Below are 18890 nucleotides of genomic sequence, written 5' to 3'. Positions count from 1 at the left end.
GCTAAAAATACCACAGAATGTGATGTATTTGAGAAGAATTTGTTTGACTTTTGTGACTTGTTATACTTTATGTAACAGATAAGTGTACACTTTTCAGATCCATCACAGGTAATTTAGTTCAGGCTGAAATAGACAAGTCTCTTCTTGCAGTTTGAATATGAACTGCTATTGAAACTGAGACTACCAAAAAAAATGTTGAATTCCTAAAACAAATTGAGTAGCCATTTTAAGTACTGTACAACCCAGAAGGTTGTTTCTAAAAATAAGGTCTCACTGAATTCCCTGGAATACTGATTATCAAAGATCCCACTTTTAAGAAACTGCGAAGCTATTACCCAAAAGCTGCACGATTTTATATTCCCACCGACAGTGCACAAGAGTTCCGATTACTCTATATCCTCATCAACACTTATTATTTTGTTTTGTTGATATAGCCATCTTCATGGGTGTGATGTCGTATGTCACTGTAGTTTTGATTTCTATTTCCCTAATGACCAGTGATGTAGAGCATCTTTTTAGGTGTTTATTGGTCATTTGCATATCTTTTTTGGAGAAACATCTATGCAAGTCCTTTGCCCATTTTTTACTGCTTGTTTTGACTGAGAAACTTAAGTTTCTAAAATCCATTTAAAGTGGGGGCAAATCCACCTGAATGGAAGTTGGGTGTTTTATCCTTGCTGCACCTTGTATAAGTTACTTAACTTCTGTCATCATCTTCTTCTCTTTTCTCAGAAGCTTGGTTTTCCAATGTGCAATTAGTAGGCAGTTACACCAAACTTTATGAAATCTAAAACAACACGCATGAAAGGCTTAATTTTTTTGTTCACGGCTTCAAAATTTAGACCTTTTAACAGGAAGAAAGTATTTAAAAGCCTATGCCTCATTTTCAGCGAATGTAGTTCTGACTTTCACTCTATTTGAGCATTGGTTCCCAAAGTAGTTTTTTGCTTAGACGAACCTTTCTTCTCCAGGGCAGAGTCATTTAATAACTTTTTTTAGCATCTGCCTCCTCATTTCCAACAGTGACTCCACACTTTTATTATTTTATCCCATTTATTATGGATAGTAATTTTCTGAAGTGTGCCCTTTCCCCGTGTTCAGTTTGAAATTGTGCAAACCTGCCACATCTATGTCCCATTGTTAATATTACAAAACAAAGCCCTAAAATTAACAACAGAATACTTTGTATATGGGATTGAAATCACTTTCTGTATGTCACTTTCTGCTTAAAACTGACACAAATAAAAGTATTCACAAATGAATTGAAAGATTTTAGCGGCTTTATGATGGTTCATGAATATGAATTCTGCCCTTTCATTGTTATCACAGATACTGGTGTTTTGGGTCAAATAGACAACTTGTTCTTGCATAATCATCCCATATTTGAAGCTTATGTTTTGCATAAAGGAGTTGATTAAGTTTTACGGAATTTTGTAAAGTTTAGTTCTGCATCAGCTGAGCATGACTTAAAGAAGCAAATCTGTCAACAGCATTATAGGAGGTTAAAACACTGCACTTTACATTAAAAAGCCACAAAGGGAACTTATGTGTCAAAGGGTCTATAATGCGTGGCAAAAAGAAATAAAGATAATCTAATATACACATTTCTGTGCCTCATTTCCCTCAGCAGTAAACGGGAATAAAAATGTTAACTAACCATTACTAGTGCTTTCTATGCACCAGGCATGACTCTCAGTGTTTTACATGCATTACTCCATATAACCCTCCCCGAAGCCAGTGACTATTTTATAATTTACCCAAGTTCACAGCCTTGTCTCTCTCTACTGCCTTTTCTTAAATGTACAACATCCTGTCTGCTCCTGGAGTTTAGTTCACACAGGCCACATCCTGGGGACTGTTTCTGTCAAAAGGCCTGTTTGGATCAAGTTATTCTCATTGCTACATCTAGGCACATGGAATCATATACCCTCTGGCCTGAGACCTTGAAACGTAGTGAGGGTGTCTCAGTCCCATGTGCTACTAAGGACAATAAGGACGGTTAAGAGGATAGTCCTGAAAGCAGTGCCATGGACTTTAACTTATTTGAGAAGGAGAATGGATTGCAGGAGATTATCAGAGGGGCCAAAGTAGGGAGCCCAGCATAGCTGAATTATTTCAGATATAAAGAGATTACTGTGAGATTAAGGAAAAAAAAGGTTAAATCTGTATTATTACCAACAAAGAATCATGACATACCAACAAACCTGAAGCAAAAGAAAGAGTTCAAGAAAAAGAAAAATCAAAGTTAAGTACAAGTTCTTGAGTCTAGGGTCCCAGAAAAGCAGTTTTGGAGAAGGGAGACAGTTTGGAAGAGCCAAGGGTGCTATTGGCAGATATGGTATACATACACCATAAATGAAATGAAAGTGGTCACTTTATATAAACCAGAATATTTGATTAATCAGAGTATCCCATTCCCCAATATACTGAATAGCAAGCCAAAACAAAACAAACATGATTCTGTTTTCAGGGACAAATTGTTGATACTGCCAGTTTTCTGAAAAAATATATATAGTGCTTCCAAGATAAGAAATTATTTTAACTTTGTAAAATGTAAATACACCACGGCGGTGTAGTTTTAAACTAGTTTGAATTAGTTTCTATTAAATTCCACCATACCATTTCCAACATGATACAAAATGTGGGGTTTCTGAGATTGGAGCCTCTGAATTGCCATTTTCTTAATACCTTCCCCAGCAAAGATAATTTCACAAGGAGGCACTCAAAAAATGCTTTTGAATTGTATCATCCTTTTATGTTTTGTTTCAAATTCTTAAACCACTTCACCGTGTCCAATTTTTACTACCTATTCCATTACAATTGTCTTTTCGTATTTTCAAGCGCTTTTATTATTTCTCGCCTGTATCTCATTTCTCATTTCCTCCCAAACTTTGTTCCCTTGTGGATAAAGTATCTTTTTATTCCTTTGGCTCTTACTCCAGGCATTTCACTTTCTACTTCTAAAAGAAGTTTTTGTGCTTTTTTCAAGTGGATTATAGAATCTAACTGCCAACACCCTTCTATATTGAGTTACAACACAAAAGCAGCTGATGTAAAACAACCAAACTAATAAGCCATTCATTCATCATTCTATTGCAGCTTGGTAATCCCTACTTTCTTCAATTATAAATGATCTCATTACACTATAATGTCATTACAACATGTCTAGCTTGATCGTCATCAATCAGTATTTTAGAAGAAAAAAGCAATCTTGGACTCACCTACCTGAAATGAAGCTTCACAATCATACCATTAGAAAAATTAGAATGACAGGTTTCAGGGCAAGTCAAAAATATCTGTTGAAACAAAAAAGTTTCATATCCATTGATTGAGATATTTATTTTATCAAATTGAAATGCCTGCATTATTTATAATAGCAAAAACATGAAAAATGTTACTGACATGTCCTTCAAAAGGACAATGGCGTAACATATTATATGAAACACTGAATATATAAATGAACAATGGCCAGACCGTATGTGATGATAGAACTCTGACCCAACAACCAGTCCAGGAAGCCAAGCAGAAATCTCCACAGCAGGCAGCCCAGAATGAGCAGGACTTTGTGACTGCCAGCTTCCCTATTTTTTAGTGCCAGCTTCCAACTCAGGCTCAACCAGAGAAAGCCAAATAAGCTCCCAAACCAAACACATAATGCCTCCAGTTAGCCTGCTTCCAGCTTCTCTATGTCCCCAGGCTCTAACCAGTACACCCCAGGTCTTTCTTTCTTTTCACTATAAAGTTTTCGCACTCTGTGCCTGTCTTTGAGCATCTACCAAATGCAAGCGATGGTAGTTAACTCCCTTGTCCTAGCAAGCTCAGAGTAAATAAATTGTTTGTTCTCATTTGGATGGTCTTTGTTTGGTCCCACATATGGGCGATCTCCATTTAACAGAATAGCCTACATCTTTTAAAAAGAATCAGAAGACATATTTTTAGAGGACAAAGCAAGATACACTCAATAGGAACTCTGATACACTTTAGAACACAAGTTAGATCAGTATCTAGTAAAACTGAAGATGCACCTACTTACTCTATGACTAGATTAGTTCAGTCTTAGGCAAAAATACTAGAGATTTTTCTTGCACATAAACACTAGGTATAAAAATATCAATAGCCTATTTCTTTGTAATGCAAAGAAAGAAACAATTCAAATGATCATAATTGGATGATTAGATCAATAAACTGTATTACAGTCACACAAAGGAATCCTATGGAGCTTCAAAAATTGATAAACAAGAGCTGTATGCATTAACATCAGTGAATCTTGAGGAAACAAGGTAACTTAGAATACATGTAGAATTATACCATTTATATGCACATCAAGCCAGACAAAATTTTAAAACCTATGGTTTTAGTATACTATAAAAATAGTAAAAATATAAGGAAATATAAAGAAAAGCAAAGAAATACTTGAATTTAAGACAGTGAGGAAAGAGAAGTTTAATTTGGAAGAACATACATACAGCTTCAAGAATATTGATGATGTTCTATTTCTTAAGATTTTTTTTACCACTCTTTAATATGGACATTTATACATTACCTATATTTTTGTATGCATGCTTTCTATCCTGCTAAAATATTTTTATTAAAAGCAAGTTACATATTCTGAAATTCCTAAGAAAAGGCACAGAACTTAGAATAGCTAAAATAATTTTGAAAAACAACAAAGTAGGAGAAATCACTCCCCAGATGTTAACATTTACTTAAGTATGTAATAAGGAGAGTGGGGTATTGGACATCTGTAGGCCAAAGAAAATGAGCCTTAGTCTAAATTCCACATCACACAAAATATTAACTCAAAATGAATCATGCACTTCAATGTAAAACATAAAATATAAAACTTAAAAAAAGCATAGGAGAAAATATTCCTTATCTAATTGCTAGACAGAATCCTATGACACCAAAAACATGTATGACCCATAAAAACAGGAACTGAAAAACTGTATTTCATCAAAATTTAAAACTTTTGCTCTGTAAGAGTCCCTATAAAAAGGATAAAAAGACAAATTTCAGACTGGGAATCATTTTGCAGTTCACATATCCAACACCAACAAGGGATTTGTATCTAGAATATATGAAGAACTCGCAAAACTCAACAGTTAAAACAAAAAAATCTAATTAGAAAATGGGTAAGACATAAAGAGACATTCCCACTGCATTAGTACCACTGCCATAAAGAAATATTGCAGATGGGGTATGACTTGAACAACAGAAAGTTATTTCCTCAGAGCTCCGGGGCCGAGCAGTCCCCGATCACAAAGTTAGCAGGCTTGGTTTCTTCTGAAGCCTCTCTCTTTGGCTCGCAGATGGCGGCTTTCTCACTGTCCTCACGTGATCTTTCCATTGTGTGCTCGCATCTCTGCATCTCTGTGTGTGCCCAAATTTCCCTTCTTATAAGGACACCAGTCTGAGTGGATTAGGGCCCACCCTAGAGGCTTTGTTTTCCCTTAATCATGTCTGTAAAGGCCCTATACAACAGTCACATTCTGAGGTGCTGGGGGCTAGGACTCAATATGTGAATTAGGAGGGGACATACTTCAGTCCATAAATAACGTATACAGATGGCAAATAAGCACATGAACAGAATTTCAACATCATTAGTTATTGGGTAAGTGCAAATGGAAATCATGATATACCACTGCACACGTATCATGATGTGGCACATTTAGTTAAAGGCTGTTATTTCCAATTTTTTATTATTTGGAATAATGCTATTGGAAATATCTTTGTATCTTGAGCTTTTTTCTTTTGAAATAATTTCCCACGTGGCATTTCTGGTCTAAGAGCAGTTTCTGTATAGTGGTTAAGAACATGCTTTGGTTTGCTCATGGGCGCTAGTGAAGTAGTAGTATTAGGGTTATAAAATATGAGTCAGTACAGCCCTTAGAATGTTAAGAAATGAAACTTTCATATTTCTTAACAGGGGTTGAGTGGGTGCTATCTTTTGGCTCTTTTTTTTTGCAGTCTTTCCTGCATTGAGCATCTTAGCCCTTGAATGAAAACATGAGAAGCAAAGTGAAAGAACCAGCTCAAGAAATGCCGCTTAGCGGGTATACTAGGATGTTTCAGTTTGAAAATAGGCTGAGCCATCTTAGACCATGTTTCTTGCCAAACAGCAATTAAATTTTATGCAAGTGTACTGCTGACTTTCCTGAATATTTTGAGACTTTTTAAACACTAATCCTACATAAAACTTAAGTAAAAAGATGTAGAAGTTGTTTCTAATGAACTAGAAAATTACTGCTTTTTAGTAAGTAGGGACTTTATATATGAAGACTTTACGTATGGAAGTATTTAACTTTGGATTTAGATTTTAAATTGTCTTTTTATTACGAAGACACATGGAGGATAGTAGTACCCGTTTTAGCCCACATGGGTTGTGTAGATATAAGTTATTTTGGCATCATTAGCCTTGCTTATGTTTTTCCATTTACCTTTTGCTGTTTAATATTGAATTCTAGGACTCTTTTAACCACTTTTTAAAAAATTTTTATTTATGTTTATTATAGTTAGAGTGAGTTGCATTGTGGGAAGAAATGACATTGAAATTCCATTTTCTGAATCCTCATTCTATTTGTAAGTGAAATTTTTTTTTTGAGGGGGCATCTCTCATATTTATTGATCAAATGGTTGTTAACAGCAATAAAATTCTGTGTAGGGGACTCAATGCACAATCATTAATCAACCCCAAGCCTAATTCTCAACAGTCTCCAATCTTCGGAAACATAACAAACAAGTTCTTACATGGTGAACAAGTTCTTACATAGTGAATAAGTTCTTACATGGAGAACAGTGCAAGGGCAGTCATATCACAGAAACTTACGGTTTTGATCATGCATCATGAACTATAAACAATCAAGTCAGATATGATTATTCATTTGATTTTTATACTTGATTTATATGTGAATCCCACATTTCCCCCTTTTTTATTTTTAATGAAATGCTGAAGTGGTAGGTAGAGGCAAGATAAAGGTAGAAAACATAATTTAGTGCTGTAAGAGGGCAAATGTAGATGATCAGGTGTGTGCCTATAGACTAAGTATTAATCCAAGCTAGACAAGGGCAACAAAACATCCATGGATGCAGAAGATTTCTCTCAAAACAGGAGGGGTGAGGGTCTAAGCCTCACCTCTGTCGATCCCCAATTTCTCACCTGATGTCCCCCCTGCGACTGTGCCTGTCTTAGATTGTTCTCCCTTGAGGAATCTTACCCGTCTCTGGCTAACCAGTCATCTTCCGGGGCCATACAGGGAAATGTAAAGCTGGTAAGTGAGAGAGAAGCCATATTGTTTGAAAAGGTTAGCTTTTTACTTCTTTGCATATTTATGCCCTGTGGCTTCTATGAAGAATTATGATACTTGGTAATTTTCGATATGAGGCATGAATTCTACTAAAGGGTTGTAATTAGGAAGGAAGAAGAGGAGCCCCTTCGCGAGGCGCTGGGTTCTCGCAGGTGTGGATGTAGTCTGGCTGTTGTCCTGTGTCTTCTGGTCTCTCTCAGGAGGAGTTGTCTTTCTTGTATTTTCAAAAATATATGTGGTTTTGGGAGGAGATTTCCGCTGCTCTACTCACGCCGCCATCTTGGCTCCTCCTCTCTTTCAACCACTTTTTGAAGTGTCATTTTAAATAGATTATTCGCATTTGTGAAGTTTCACTGTACATTTAATGACACACACACAAAAAGTGCATATTGAACTTGTTTTACTCTTCTAGTAGAAATCTTTTAATCAAAGTCGAGTCATTTTTGCAATATCAACTGGCCTCAGAAGTTTTTTTTTTTTAGTAGTTGAAGGCTGTTGTCAAAGATTTTCTTCACCTTAGGTAGAGCACTAGACCACTTCAATTTCATGTTTCCTAATGTTGTCCATCATACTTCTAAGAGGGTTAGGCTCGCTTTGCAGGTCTTTCACAGTTTTATTTTTTACACAGCAGCAGCAGTCAAGCACTTCACAAAGGAAAGCCAGCACTACTAAAGAGATCACTGTAAATATAAATAAAAGCAGAATGACAAAGCAGGCAGTGTTCCAGTTATCATGGAAAGGGTAAATTTTTTGGACTTGAAAACCAAGATACTGATAAACAGATGTGGTAGTTTCATTCCAGAGGCTAGAGTTCAGGGAGGCCATTCTTTGAGATTCCATTTCTTGTATTGCTCTTCTGAATCTATGCAAAGTAGAAAATGAGTATATGTACCCAAGCTCTACAGATTTCTCAATTCAAATCACAGTACTAAGGTTTTTAGTAAGTTTGTATAGGCAATGTGAATCTTCCCTTTTCTCTGCTAGAATTAATGCTTGAATGTAATTTTGAATTTTTCTCTGTGCTAATATACCCTGTAAGCTGTACTATATATGTATATATTTTTATATATATTATTTGTTAGACAAATATATATGTTTAAGATTCATATACAGAAATTAACTGCTAAAATGGGAAAAAAGCAGGTCATTTGGTTTAAAATGTGACAACAACAGTGTGGTCAGTGAGCTGTTACCTACAAAAAGAATCATAGTTAAGCCCATGTTCTTCAGATTGCCCTTGGAAAAGCTTTTCTCATTACCATTGTGGACCCTTCTCACCTTGTTGGTTCAGTGTATTTCTGCCTCCTGTTTTTACTCCTTTAAACTTCGAGGACAGGTGACATGAATCAGGAAATACTGTTTCTGAAAAACAGTAGACAAAGAAAAGCCAAGTAATGACAAGGCTAATAAAAATGTAGGTTAAAGTTGCTTAAAGTTGGTTTCAGTTTTGGCAATATAGTGACAATTATGTATATTACTGTATACTCACCATGATTAAGTGTAGTTACCAACTAGTACAGTACAGTTATTTCAGTATTATTATAGTATATTCCTTGTGCTGTACTTTACATCCCTATGCCTAACTTATTTTATAACTGGAAGTTTGTACCTCTTGAGCCCCTTATTTAGCCCATGCCCCATCCTGCCCCCACTGGAAACCACCAGTTTATTCTGTTTCTGAGTCTATTTCTGTTTTTTTCATTTGTTTTGTTTTTCAGGTTCCACATATAAGTGAAATCATATGGTATTTGTCTTATTTTTGACATTTCACTTAGCACACTACCCTGTAGGTCCATTCATGTTGTTGTAAATGGCAAGAGTTCATTTCTTTTAATGGTTGAATAATAAATATTGTTTTATATATGGGCCATTTCTTCTTCATCTATCAATTGATAGAATTTTTAAGCTTATTTTTAAAAAGTAAGATATTCATATACTAAGAAAGTTTTGGAAGATGAATAAAAAGCATAATTCTGTTTCCTTAATTCAGTGACTATTGTCAGTTGTATGAAGAAAGAACTTTTCATGGTTTTTCTTTCCTGTGTAATTGTAAAATAGACATTCAATCTTGTAAACAAATGTTTATTGATTACCTACTGTGTACCACATACTTTTCTAAGTGCTGGAGATAACTTGTGTGAGAGTTTCATTTAAAGAAAACTTAAAGGTAGTGCAGAAATGTAAGTATAATGAACTCCCATATGCTCATAATACAGCTTCATTGATCACCTCATGGCCAGTTTATATCTCTACCCACTTGCTTCCACCCCATAGGTTATTTTTAAACTAATCCCAGACAGCAAATTACTTCATCTAGAAATAGTATATATATTTTAAAAGGTGAGGACTTAAAAAAAAATTAAAGTATCATTGATATACAATTTTATGATGGTTTCAAATATACAACACAGTGGTTCAACAGTCACCCATATTATCAAGTCCTCACCCCCTCCATTGTGGTCACTCACTGTCTGTCAATGTAATAAGATGTTATAGAGTCATTAATTGTGTTCTCCATGCTCTGCTGCCCCCCATGACCTACCTATATTGTGATTGTGAATTATAGTGACCCTTAGTCTCCTTCTCCCTCCCACCCACCTTCCCCAACCCTTTCCCTTTGATAACTACCAGTCCCTTATTGGTGTCTGTGAGTCTACTGCTATTTTGTTCCTTCTGTTTTGCTTTGTTGTTATACTTCACAAATGAGTGAAATCATTTGGTATTTGTCTTTTTCCATCTGGCATTTTTCACTGAGCATAATGCCCTCTAGATCCATCCATGTGGTGGCAAATGGGAGGATTTCTTTTCTTTTTATGGCTGAATAATATTCCATTGTGTATATATACCACATCTTTATCTATTCATCTATTGATGGACACAGGTTATTTCCATATCTTGGCTATTGCAAACAGTGTGGCGATAAACATAGGGGTGCATTTATCTTTTCAAATCAGGGATTTTATTTTCTTTCGGTAAGTAAATTCCTAGGAGTAGAATTACTGAGTCAAATGGTATTTCTATTTTTAGTTTCTGAGGAACCTTCATACTGCTTTCCACAACGGTTATACCAATTTACATTCCCACCAACAGTGTATGAGGGTTCCTATTTCTCCTTGTTAGCGCATTCTTACAGAAAGCTGGGTTGCTATGTTGCACAGCTCCAGGGAGTACCATTTGTATTGTTTTGGGTGCCATTGATGTAGAACATGGTGTCAGTAGTGCCCAGTTGTGTAATGTGGATATCGTGGCTGTCTTGATAGGAGACCTCCCAACCTCTGCATTGTTGCCACCTCTGATTCTAATCACCATGCGCATAAGTAGTCAAGTGCCCCATAGAAACTGACCCATATGGAGGCAAAGGCAAGTCCTTTTTGACCCAGCCTTCCTAATAGTATGGTGTGTGTGTCTGTGTGTGTGTGTGTGTCTGTCTGTCTGTCTGTGTGTGCGCGCACGCGTGCGCACAGACACAAATGCCTAAATATGTTCAGCTTTGGAACTCCTTTAAGATTTTTAGCATTACTACAATGCAGAAAAATCGGGGGTGGGAGGGGTTGGTCAGCACATTGTTAAATTATTTTTACCTCAGTGTGAATGAATGTCGGGTCCTTTTTGGAAAGCAGAACTAACAGAAGAGAGAGAGAAGAAGAATAGGGCCTTGAGGAAATAGGGGACAGTTCCATTTCCTGACTTGGAAAAGAGCAGGAAGAATTGCTTGAAGGTCTAATAATTTTACCTGGGCTAACCTAGGACCTCTCCAGCACTTTCTGCTAAGGCCTTTACGACTGATTCCTTCTTAAACTCTGGGATTGCTTTTGAAGTTTTCTCTTCTAAATCTGGTATTAGAAGTGACTACAGGGAGAACAATATAGGGAGAGAGGAGACAGTACAGTGAAGCAGTTTTCACATTGCGCCCCTTAAATTGGTTTAATCTGCCTTATTAATGTTAAAAATGTTTTTTCACTATTGATTTCAGCAATATTTCACTGTTGATTGTTATAGCAATTTTAAATAAAAATGAAAAACTTCATCCAGTAACCCTAATCTCCCTAACATATCAAACTTAATTTTTTTCCTCCTAGAAATTGCTGTATCAATCTTTTAACTCATACATAGTTGAAACTATACTGAAGTTACTACCTTGTATTTTAACTTATTATCACACTAGGCCTTTTAAAATTTGTATTGACTATTGAACTGGGGAGAAGTTATGAAGACTTAATGAAGGTAATTACTATTTCCAATGAGATTTTAGAATGATTAGAAAGTTGGCTTAAGGAACTTTATATTCTATTTATTTTTGAGATACAAGTGGACAACTTTAATATTTTTCAGGCCTCCTTGCCCCTAAAAAAAAAAAGAAAGAAAGAAAGAAAAAGAGAGGAGAGGGGGGAACAAGTATTTGAAGTTGTACCCATCAAGGAGCTGTTTTGTTAAAATTAATGTAGCGTATCCACACAATTGAATATCATACACAAATGAGGTAACTACAATGTGATATGGAGGGTTTTATGATATGCCCTTAAGTGAAAGAAGCAAGGTGCAGGATAGTCTGTATAGGAAAGGGGGAAATAACATATTTTTACTTTCTTATATCTGCACAAAAATCTCAGAAGGGGGAATTCAGGTAATAACAATAACTTGTGGGGTTGCTTGGAGAGTAGGGGCTCAGGAATGTGTGTGAGGTTTCTTAAGGTGTACCTTGTTCTTAAGGTGTACTCTGTTAGGTTTTGAATGATTTGAATATATTACTCAAAACCCAAACTAACATATTTCAAGAGTATTCTTTGTCTTTTAAAAGTCTGCACATCTATTGAATACATCTGTTGAGTCTTCTGGATCACTTCTAAAACAATGACGACTGGGCTTAGTAAACACTTGTCATTTTGGTGAGACTGTGTACCTTATCCACACACAAATATGTGTATAATAATTATGCTTGCCATAATGACGATGGATAGCAGTGTGTGCCACCTGCAAGGGCTTTGTAAGAAGTGTTGCTAGAAACATCTAAGCAGTTTAAGAAAAGTATGTACAGGTCAAGTTTATGTGGCAAATGATAACAGTTTGCCTCCTAGAAGTGTATTGATAACTAATGAGCAGCTTTAAACATTCACTCTTTAGTTAGCTTCTGGGCGTATCTGGAAAAGTTAACCCTCTAACATGGAGTCATTTTCCACCTTATATTTAATGTGGTTCTTTCAAAGTACAGTAGAGCTGTAGCAATTTTTTGTGTTAAATTTAGGGTAAAATCTAAATCTTTTGATGGATAAGACAGATATGCAGCAAGATACTTGCCTTTAGGATTTTCTCATATTCTGAGATTGTTTTTTAAATCAAAATGTAAATTTATATTAAATAATGTTATAAACATGTTTATGAAAAAATAGAAAATGATAAAAAGGTAGGATAGTCTGTGTGTTTTTTTAGATTCCCAACTCCTTAAAATTTACTACAAGAATGGCAAGTATTAAAGTAAATACTGTATTTATTTTTAGTTTAAGTTACTTTTGATCTATTCTCTTCACCTATTTTTTTTTCTCCCTCTCATTTTAAAAGGCCCTAGTGAAATATTTATGGGGCTAGGACTTGGAACTGTTCTGGAACCTTGAATCACCAGGTCGGAATAAAATTAAGCTATTGTTCTATTTATGGTAAAAGCCCTCGAATTGAATTCTCTAGTGCCTTTAAGCATATCACTTTGAAATACGGTCATTTCATCAAAATGGCCTTTAAATATAGAACAACTGGCTTAGCCCTGGGATTTTCTGAGATAAGCCATGCCTCCAGTCAGTTTGGTAAAGCAGTCGTGAGCCTCCATCTGTGCTAAGTGTAGTTATATTACTAGTAAAATGTAGGCTAATGATTATAGTGTTAAATTAATGTGGGTAGTAGGGGCTTCTGCTTACAATTTACCTGAAATTTGAGTTACAAATTAACTGTTCTATTTCAGACTTTTTTGGGGGTCTCATTCTTTGCAGAGTAAGCAGGAATATTTCTAGGTAATTAATCATCTTGTGCTGAATGTGGGGAGACCTGTATCATGTCACAGCAACCTTTGGGCTCTATAAGGGATACTTTGCTCATGTTGTCTGAATGTTGGCTAAGAAATGGAAGGAATAAAAATTATGAAAAAAAATCATTTAAAATTTAAATGGATTTATCAGTGAAGAAAAGGGCAAAAGTTGGATCTTTAGGTCATCATTTATAGGTAATATGCTGGAACTCTAGCATCTACTAAGTAATATTTTAATGCTTGAATGTTATAAAATTAGAAATTGGTCTGCAGTTAATAGTAATTTTTAGTAGACATGAAAGGTTACTTTCATGAAAATAATCTTAACTATCTTAACAGGTATCGTGCCCTCCTCTCTTAACCAATTTGTCTTAGGACATATTTTTCTTTTAAAATGTAGTTCTTCAGAAAAACATACTATGTATTTATTTTGAGGATCAGTTTAAGAATAACTAACATTGAAATAGTGTGATCAATATATATTTTTGTGGCATATAAAAAACAAGGTTATTAAGGTTTTCATTTAATAATAGCATAACTTGTATATTACAGTAATATAGACTTTAAAATTTCACAACAATGGATTATTTTAATTAAAATGTTAGAAATGATCTAAAGCTCTATAAATGATCTCTTTGGTTACAGGAAATGCAGCCTACATAGTGATACCTTTAGGTTTTTTATTTTTTATATAAAAAAATCACAATTGTGATAATTACTTGACATTCTCTGTGTCTACACCCAAAGTTAACTAAACGATTTTGATCTGTTTTCTCATATTTGTTAAAATGTAACAAACTTTTTTGTAAGCGCTTTTTTACCAACCAGTATAATTTGCACATATACTCAGAAAGCTTTAGACCAGGACTTGCTTTTAGTCTAGATTTTTCTTTAAGAAAAACCCTTTGTTAAGACAGACCAAACTGCTGAAATGAAATAGCTCAGAGAAAATGAAATTAGCAGGTAACCACTTAACAAATACTTGTGGTTTACTCTAAGGTCTGGGTATAGATCAGGTTCATAGAAAATGTCATGAATTTTCCATTAAGGCACAGGTGGTAAGAGTGCTTATTAAATGGCACAAGGCAGTCTTCATATTTTCATAATGAAACCCTACCAAGCTATGAAATGAGTACATTGCTATTTTGGTTCTTTAGTAGGAACAAAGCTTTCTGCTTGTTTTTTACAGTAAAATATTTTTATATTGCATCATAAGGATATATATTACTAAATGAAAAGGATCATATAAACCTACCTCTTGTCTGGAAGGATGCTGTTGAAGCGGTGGTATCATCTGTTTGTAATGCAGTCTAGTGAACAGCCAAGATGGAGCTGTGCGTCTATTGGTTGAACCACAATGCAGCTGACACTTTCCTGTACGTTCATTTGCAGTAAGTCCTGCCACCCTTAAGAGTAAATCATTCATAAACTTGAATAGGGCTGTCTGGGGTATCAGCTGTTCCCCCTTTGCTTGCCTCATTTTTTTTGTCCTTAAGCTAAATTCCTGCATAAGAATTTGTTAGTAACAAATTGGGAATTCCTTAGTGCTCATAAAATTTCAGATGCTTCAGTGAATATTTCAGTATCAGGGTTAGAAGATAATGTCGGGAGCGATAGTAACCTAGGAAACAAACAGTCTAGGTTTATCAGCTTCTATTTCCTCCAGGAAGTGTGCATAAAAAAATCTCATAAATGTTCTTTTCTTTCAATACTTGTGTTTTATATAAATCTTGCCCTCTGAAAGTGATTATTTCTATCTGGTGGCTTGATTTAGGAGAAATTCTGAGGGAAAAGAAATAAAGTTTTCAGCTCTACTAGTTGGGAGAAGGTTAGATTTGGTAGGCATACTACCTACATTAAAAAACAGTCTGAAATTTAAATGGTTAAGAGAATCTCCAGCTAGATTTTTGGAGATCGAGTGTTTTTATTTATGGTGTATTTAGATTTATGGTCCAAGCGTAGCAGAATCAAGGTTTTAAATTACAGAATGGTTACTGTAACAGCAGACTGGGTAAAACCTTGCTATGCAGACTTTCTGAAATTATAGATAAATCAACATATCTGTTTCAGGGGCTGTAAAAGGGGTACATGGAAATAGTGTTATTACCTTTATTCATTTATTTGGCTAGTATTTATTGAGTGTTTAGTATGCTTAGCATTGAGTAAAATGCTGGAGGACCCATGGTAAATAGAACTCTGTGGTACATGGTTGACCCATTGTGTAGTGTTTATCCTTAACATACTGTCATTTGTTTTTCATAGTTTGCCCAGTTAATTCTTTTTATAGTAGCATGGGGTAAATTCAGTATTTTACTAGAGTTAAACAGAACATTAAATGTGCATGTATGAATTTCTTTACTCTGACAAAGCCAGTTTCTGATGGAAAAATCTGTGTTAAATGCTAGTTAATGATTTTCTTTTAATTAAGGTATCATTGACATAGAATCTTATGAAGGTTTCACATGAGCAACATTGTGATTTCAATATTCACCCATATTATCAAGTCCCCCCCACCCCATTGCAGTCACTATCCTTCAGACTAATATGATGCTGTAGAGTTAATTATTCTTTTACAAGAATCATTACAAGGTAGTGTCACAAGGTTTGTAACTGGATTTGAATCTATACTCTGGCACTTAACCACCTGCAGTTTTCTTATATGTAAAAGAGGACAGCAATACCTCCTAAATAGGGTGTTTGGGAGGGACTAAATGGGAAAATCATTTAGCATGGTGCTTGCCAAATATTAAATGTTGAGTAAATGTTACTATTGTTGTAAGTGTCCTGAGCATCTTGGATAAATGGGCCATGAAGGTAGTATTTCATAATTGAAATGATATGAAAGCACATCTGTAAGGTATTTTTTTTTAAATTAAGGTATCATCAATATACAATCGTACAAAGGTTTCACATGAGCAACATTCACCCATGATGGTTTCAGCATTCACCCATACTATCAAGTCCCTCCTGCCCCCAAACCACCCCATTGCAATCACTATCCTTTGGCATAGTAAGATGCTATAGAGTCATTACTTGTCTTCTCAGTGCTATACTGCCTTCCCCTATATAGTGGCTGCTAATTATAGTGCCCCTTAATCTCCTCTCCCTCCCTCCCCAGCCACCCTCTCCAACCCTTTCCCTTTGGTAACCACTAGTCCCTTCACCTATAAGGTATTCATTCTTATTGTTATTTTGGAAACATACTAGAATTTAATGTGCCATTAAGTTTTTGTCAAAATTGTGAGTTATTTATTTAATTAAAAGTGTCATTGATATACAATCTTATGTTGGTTTCAAATATACAACATAGTGATTCGACAGTTACCCGTATTATTAAATCCTCACCCCTCTAGTGTGGTTACTGTCTCTTAACTTATTAAGATGTTACAGAATCATTGACTATATTCTCTCTGCTGTACTGCCATCCCCATGACTAACATATTGTGATTGTGAATTACTGTGCCCCTTTATCCCCTTCCCCCACCCCATCTTTCCCCTTGGTAACCACTAGTTCATTCCTGATGTCTTTGAGTCTACTGCTGTTTTGCTCCTTCTGTTTTGTTCTAACAAAGTTATTTTTAAAGGAAAACTGCTTATGAAGTCTCATTTTAATCTCAAAACATATTCATTAAAGCCTTTTCACTAATCTCGAAGGAGTATTGTATCACCATCTAGAAGCTCTTCTTTTGGATCTGTGACAGTTGTTATATTTGACTTGCATTGTTCTAATACATTATTTTGTTTATTGTTTCTAGTTGGTGTCAGAGATTGACTCCTTTTATTAACCTATTCCTTGGGGACCAGCCACATGGGAACTTTATATAATATCTGATTGGATGTGTTTCTGGTAGAATGTGTACTTCTGAATGTTTTTCTAGTATTTGTGATGAATTTTTTAACTGTTCCTGCTTATGACTAATTGAATGCATTTGTGACTCAATGGTAGCATTAGGATTTAGCAACAAAGTGATAGAAGTTCTGAAATAATCTTCTACACAGATTGTTCCATGTTTCGTGCTAGCATCCATGTTTATGCAGTGGCAGTGGCTCTAATTCTTTCCCCTAATTTATCTCTAAAGTTTACTTTAAAATACTTACGGTATCCTTTTTATTTATTCCCACTAATTAATTTCCATATATTTAAGTTGATAAGCAGAAATTGATGTAGTAGTTGATAACTTGTTAATCTCCTAGAAGTAGTCTACTTCTCTCTCTTTTTTTCTTTTTTAAACAAACTCTGGCAGTTTTATTAAAGAAAAATTTTGATGATTTACTTTTCACCAGTCTGTTCTGGCATTCTTCTAATGATACCAGAATCAGCTGGGTCAGCGATGGCCCGTGTGCATACTCTGGTATTTTCCACATGCTGTGCCAGTTCAACATTATGGCCACTGTAGTGATGGACACCAGTTTTGGCCCACATGGCATTGTACTCATGACTGGGCAGCTGTTGGTGAGGATGAACAATTTCGCTTTGCCTTGTCTGGTCATTTTCAGAATCTGCATGTATACCAACACGTACTTTGCACTTTCCATAATGAGCTGGAGCCTGGAATTGATCGACTGCAGCGATTTTTTTTTTTTTTTTGTCTTTGCGCCCACCATCTTCCTGCCTTAGGTGGCGGGGGAGGGGGTGAGAAAGGAAGCTACTTACTTCTCATTTTAAATGTTAGAAAGGCTCTGTGGATTAGATTGAAATTTGTTTGTCCTTTTGTTTAAAAAGCCATGCTTCTAATTATGCAGGAAATCTCATCAGATTTAAGGGAAGAGTAGATAAAGGTACTTAGGTGTTTTAATGCTTTTGAACTGTTTATACTTTGTTCCTATCCTCAGTGAGAAAATTGATAGCTTATTATACAATCAAAGGTTTGGAGTTTTTTGCCAGAATTTTTCAGGATAGAATTCAGACATTTGTAGGATAGATAGAAAACTGAGAATAGATATTTCACCAGAGTTAAAATAATCTTAGCTGCTTAAAAGTCATAATCAATCTGATATCAAAATATAATTGTTTTTTGAAACTTGTTTCCAGATCATAGCAATGGATCATCTAACTTGAAAGCCCTGTCAGGAAGCTCTGGATATAAATTTGGTGTTCTTGCTAAGATTGTGAATTACATGAAGGTGAGTACTTTTCTCAAACAATAAAACTCTAACTTTTTGGCAGAAGAAGGGATTGGGATTTACAGAAGTAAATTTGTGTGTACATATTAAAATTCATCAAATTATGTGCAATTTATTATATGCCTGTTATACCTCAGTGAAACTGTAAATCAAGCCCTGTACAGTCTATCAAATTAGCATCCAGAGAGTCACCTAAACCTATGTAATTTACATTAATTCAGGTACACAATTAAAACCCACCATTTCACTGTAAAATTGTGCCCAGGCAGGAGGTACACAGTATGCCGTTGTGGCTGTCTGTCTGTTGAGGGGGACTGACATTTAAATGTCATGTTTTTTGCTGCTTAGATAATACAGTCTTCACTCATCTAGATGACCCTTTGTTTATCTAGAAGAGTGATCTTAAAAGTTTTACTTGTGTCGTCTGAAGCAATTTTAAAAAATAGTGT

General features: G+C 35.3%; 1 protein-coding gene, 1 long non-coding RNA gene and 1 pseudogene across 4 annotated transcripts in view; 1 reads left to right on the top strand and 2 right to left on the bottom strand.

Moving 5' to 3' along the window:
- Nucleotides 1–18890, top strand: part of LOC140844776 (uncharacterized) — a 92945-nt gene that overhangs the window by 49371 nt on the left and 24684 nt on the right. For both annotated transcript variants that reach the window (XR_012123270.1, XR_012123271.1), the window contains exon 2: nt 18350–18441. This is a non-coding gene — a long non-coding RNA (uncharacterized lncRNA). The remainder of the gene's footprint in view (nt 1–18349; nt 18442–18890) is intronic.
- On the bottom strand, nt 3220–14692 carry LOC140844774 (small integral membrane protein 18-like). Of its 2 annotated transcripts, none has more exons than XR_012123269.1 (3): nt 14573–14692; nt 8583–8666; nt 3220–3296 (listed from the first exon to the last, which is right to left on the bottom strand). XR_012123269.1 is itself a non-coding variant. In XM_073217759.1 (3 exons), exon 3 carries the CDS (start codon nt 8142–8144, stop codon nt 7833–7835), a length of 312 nt encoding a protein of 103 aa, XP_073073860.1. In that variant the 5' UTR covers nt 8145–8166; nt 8583–8666; nt 14573–14692; the 3' UTR covers nt 4915–7832. The 2 variants fall into 2 exon arrangements, 1 of the variants encoding a protein (XP_073073860.1); XM_073217759.1 differs by lacking the exon at nt 3220–3296 and adding an exon at nt 4915–8166.
- Nucleotides 17588–18091, bottom strand: LOC140844775 (large ribosomal subunit protein eL30 pseudogene; annotated as a pseudogene).

This window comes from Manis javanica, chromosome 12, assembly GCF_040802235.1.
Source record: "Manis javanica isolate MJ-LG chromosome 12, MJ_LKY, whole genome shotgun sequence".
NCBI classification, from domain to species: Eukaryota; Metazoa; Chordata; class Mammalia; order Pholidota; family Manidae; genus Manis; species Manis javanica.
Note: the sequence above shows the minus strand (reverse complement) of the source record. Positions and strands in the feature narration are given on the sequence as shown.

Coding starts and splice junctions, on each gene's coding strand:
- LOC140844774 (XM_073217759.1), bottom strand. CDS start 8,144: ATGGAATCTCAAAGAATGGCCTCCCTGAACTCTAGCCTCTGGAATGAA.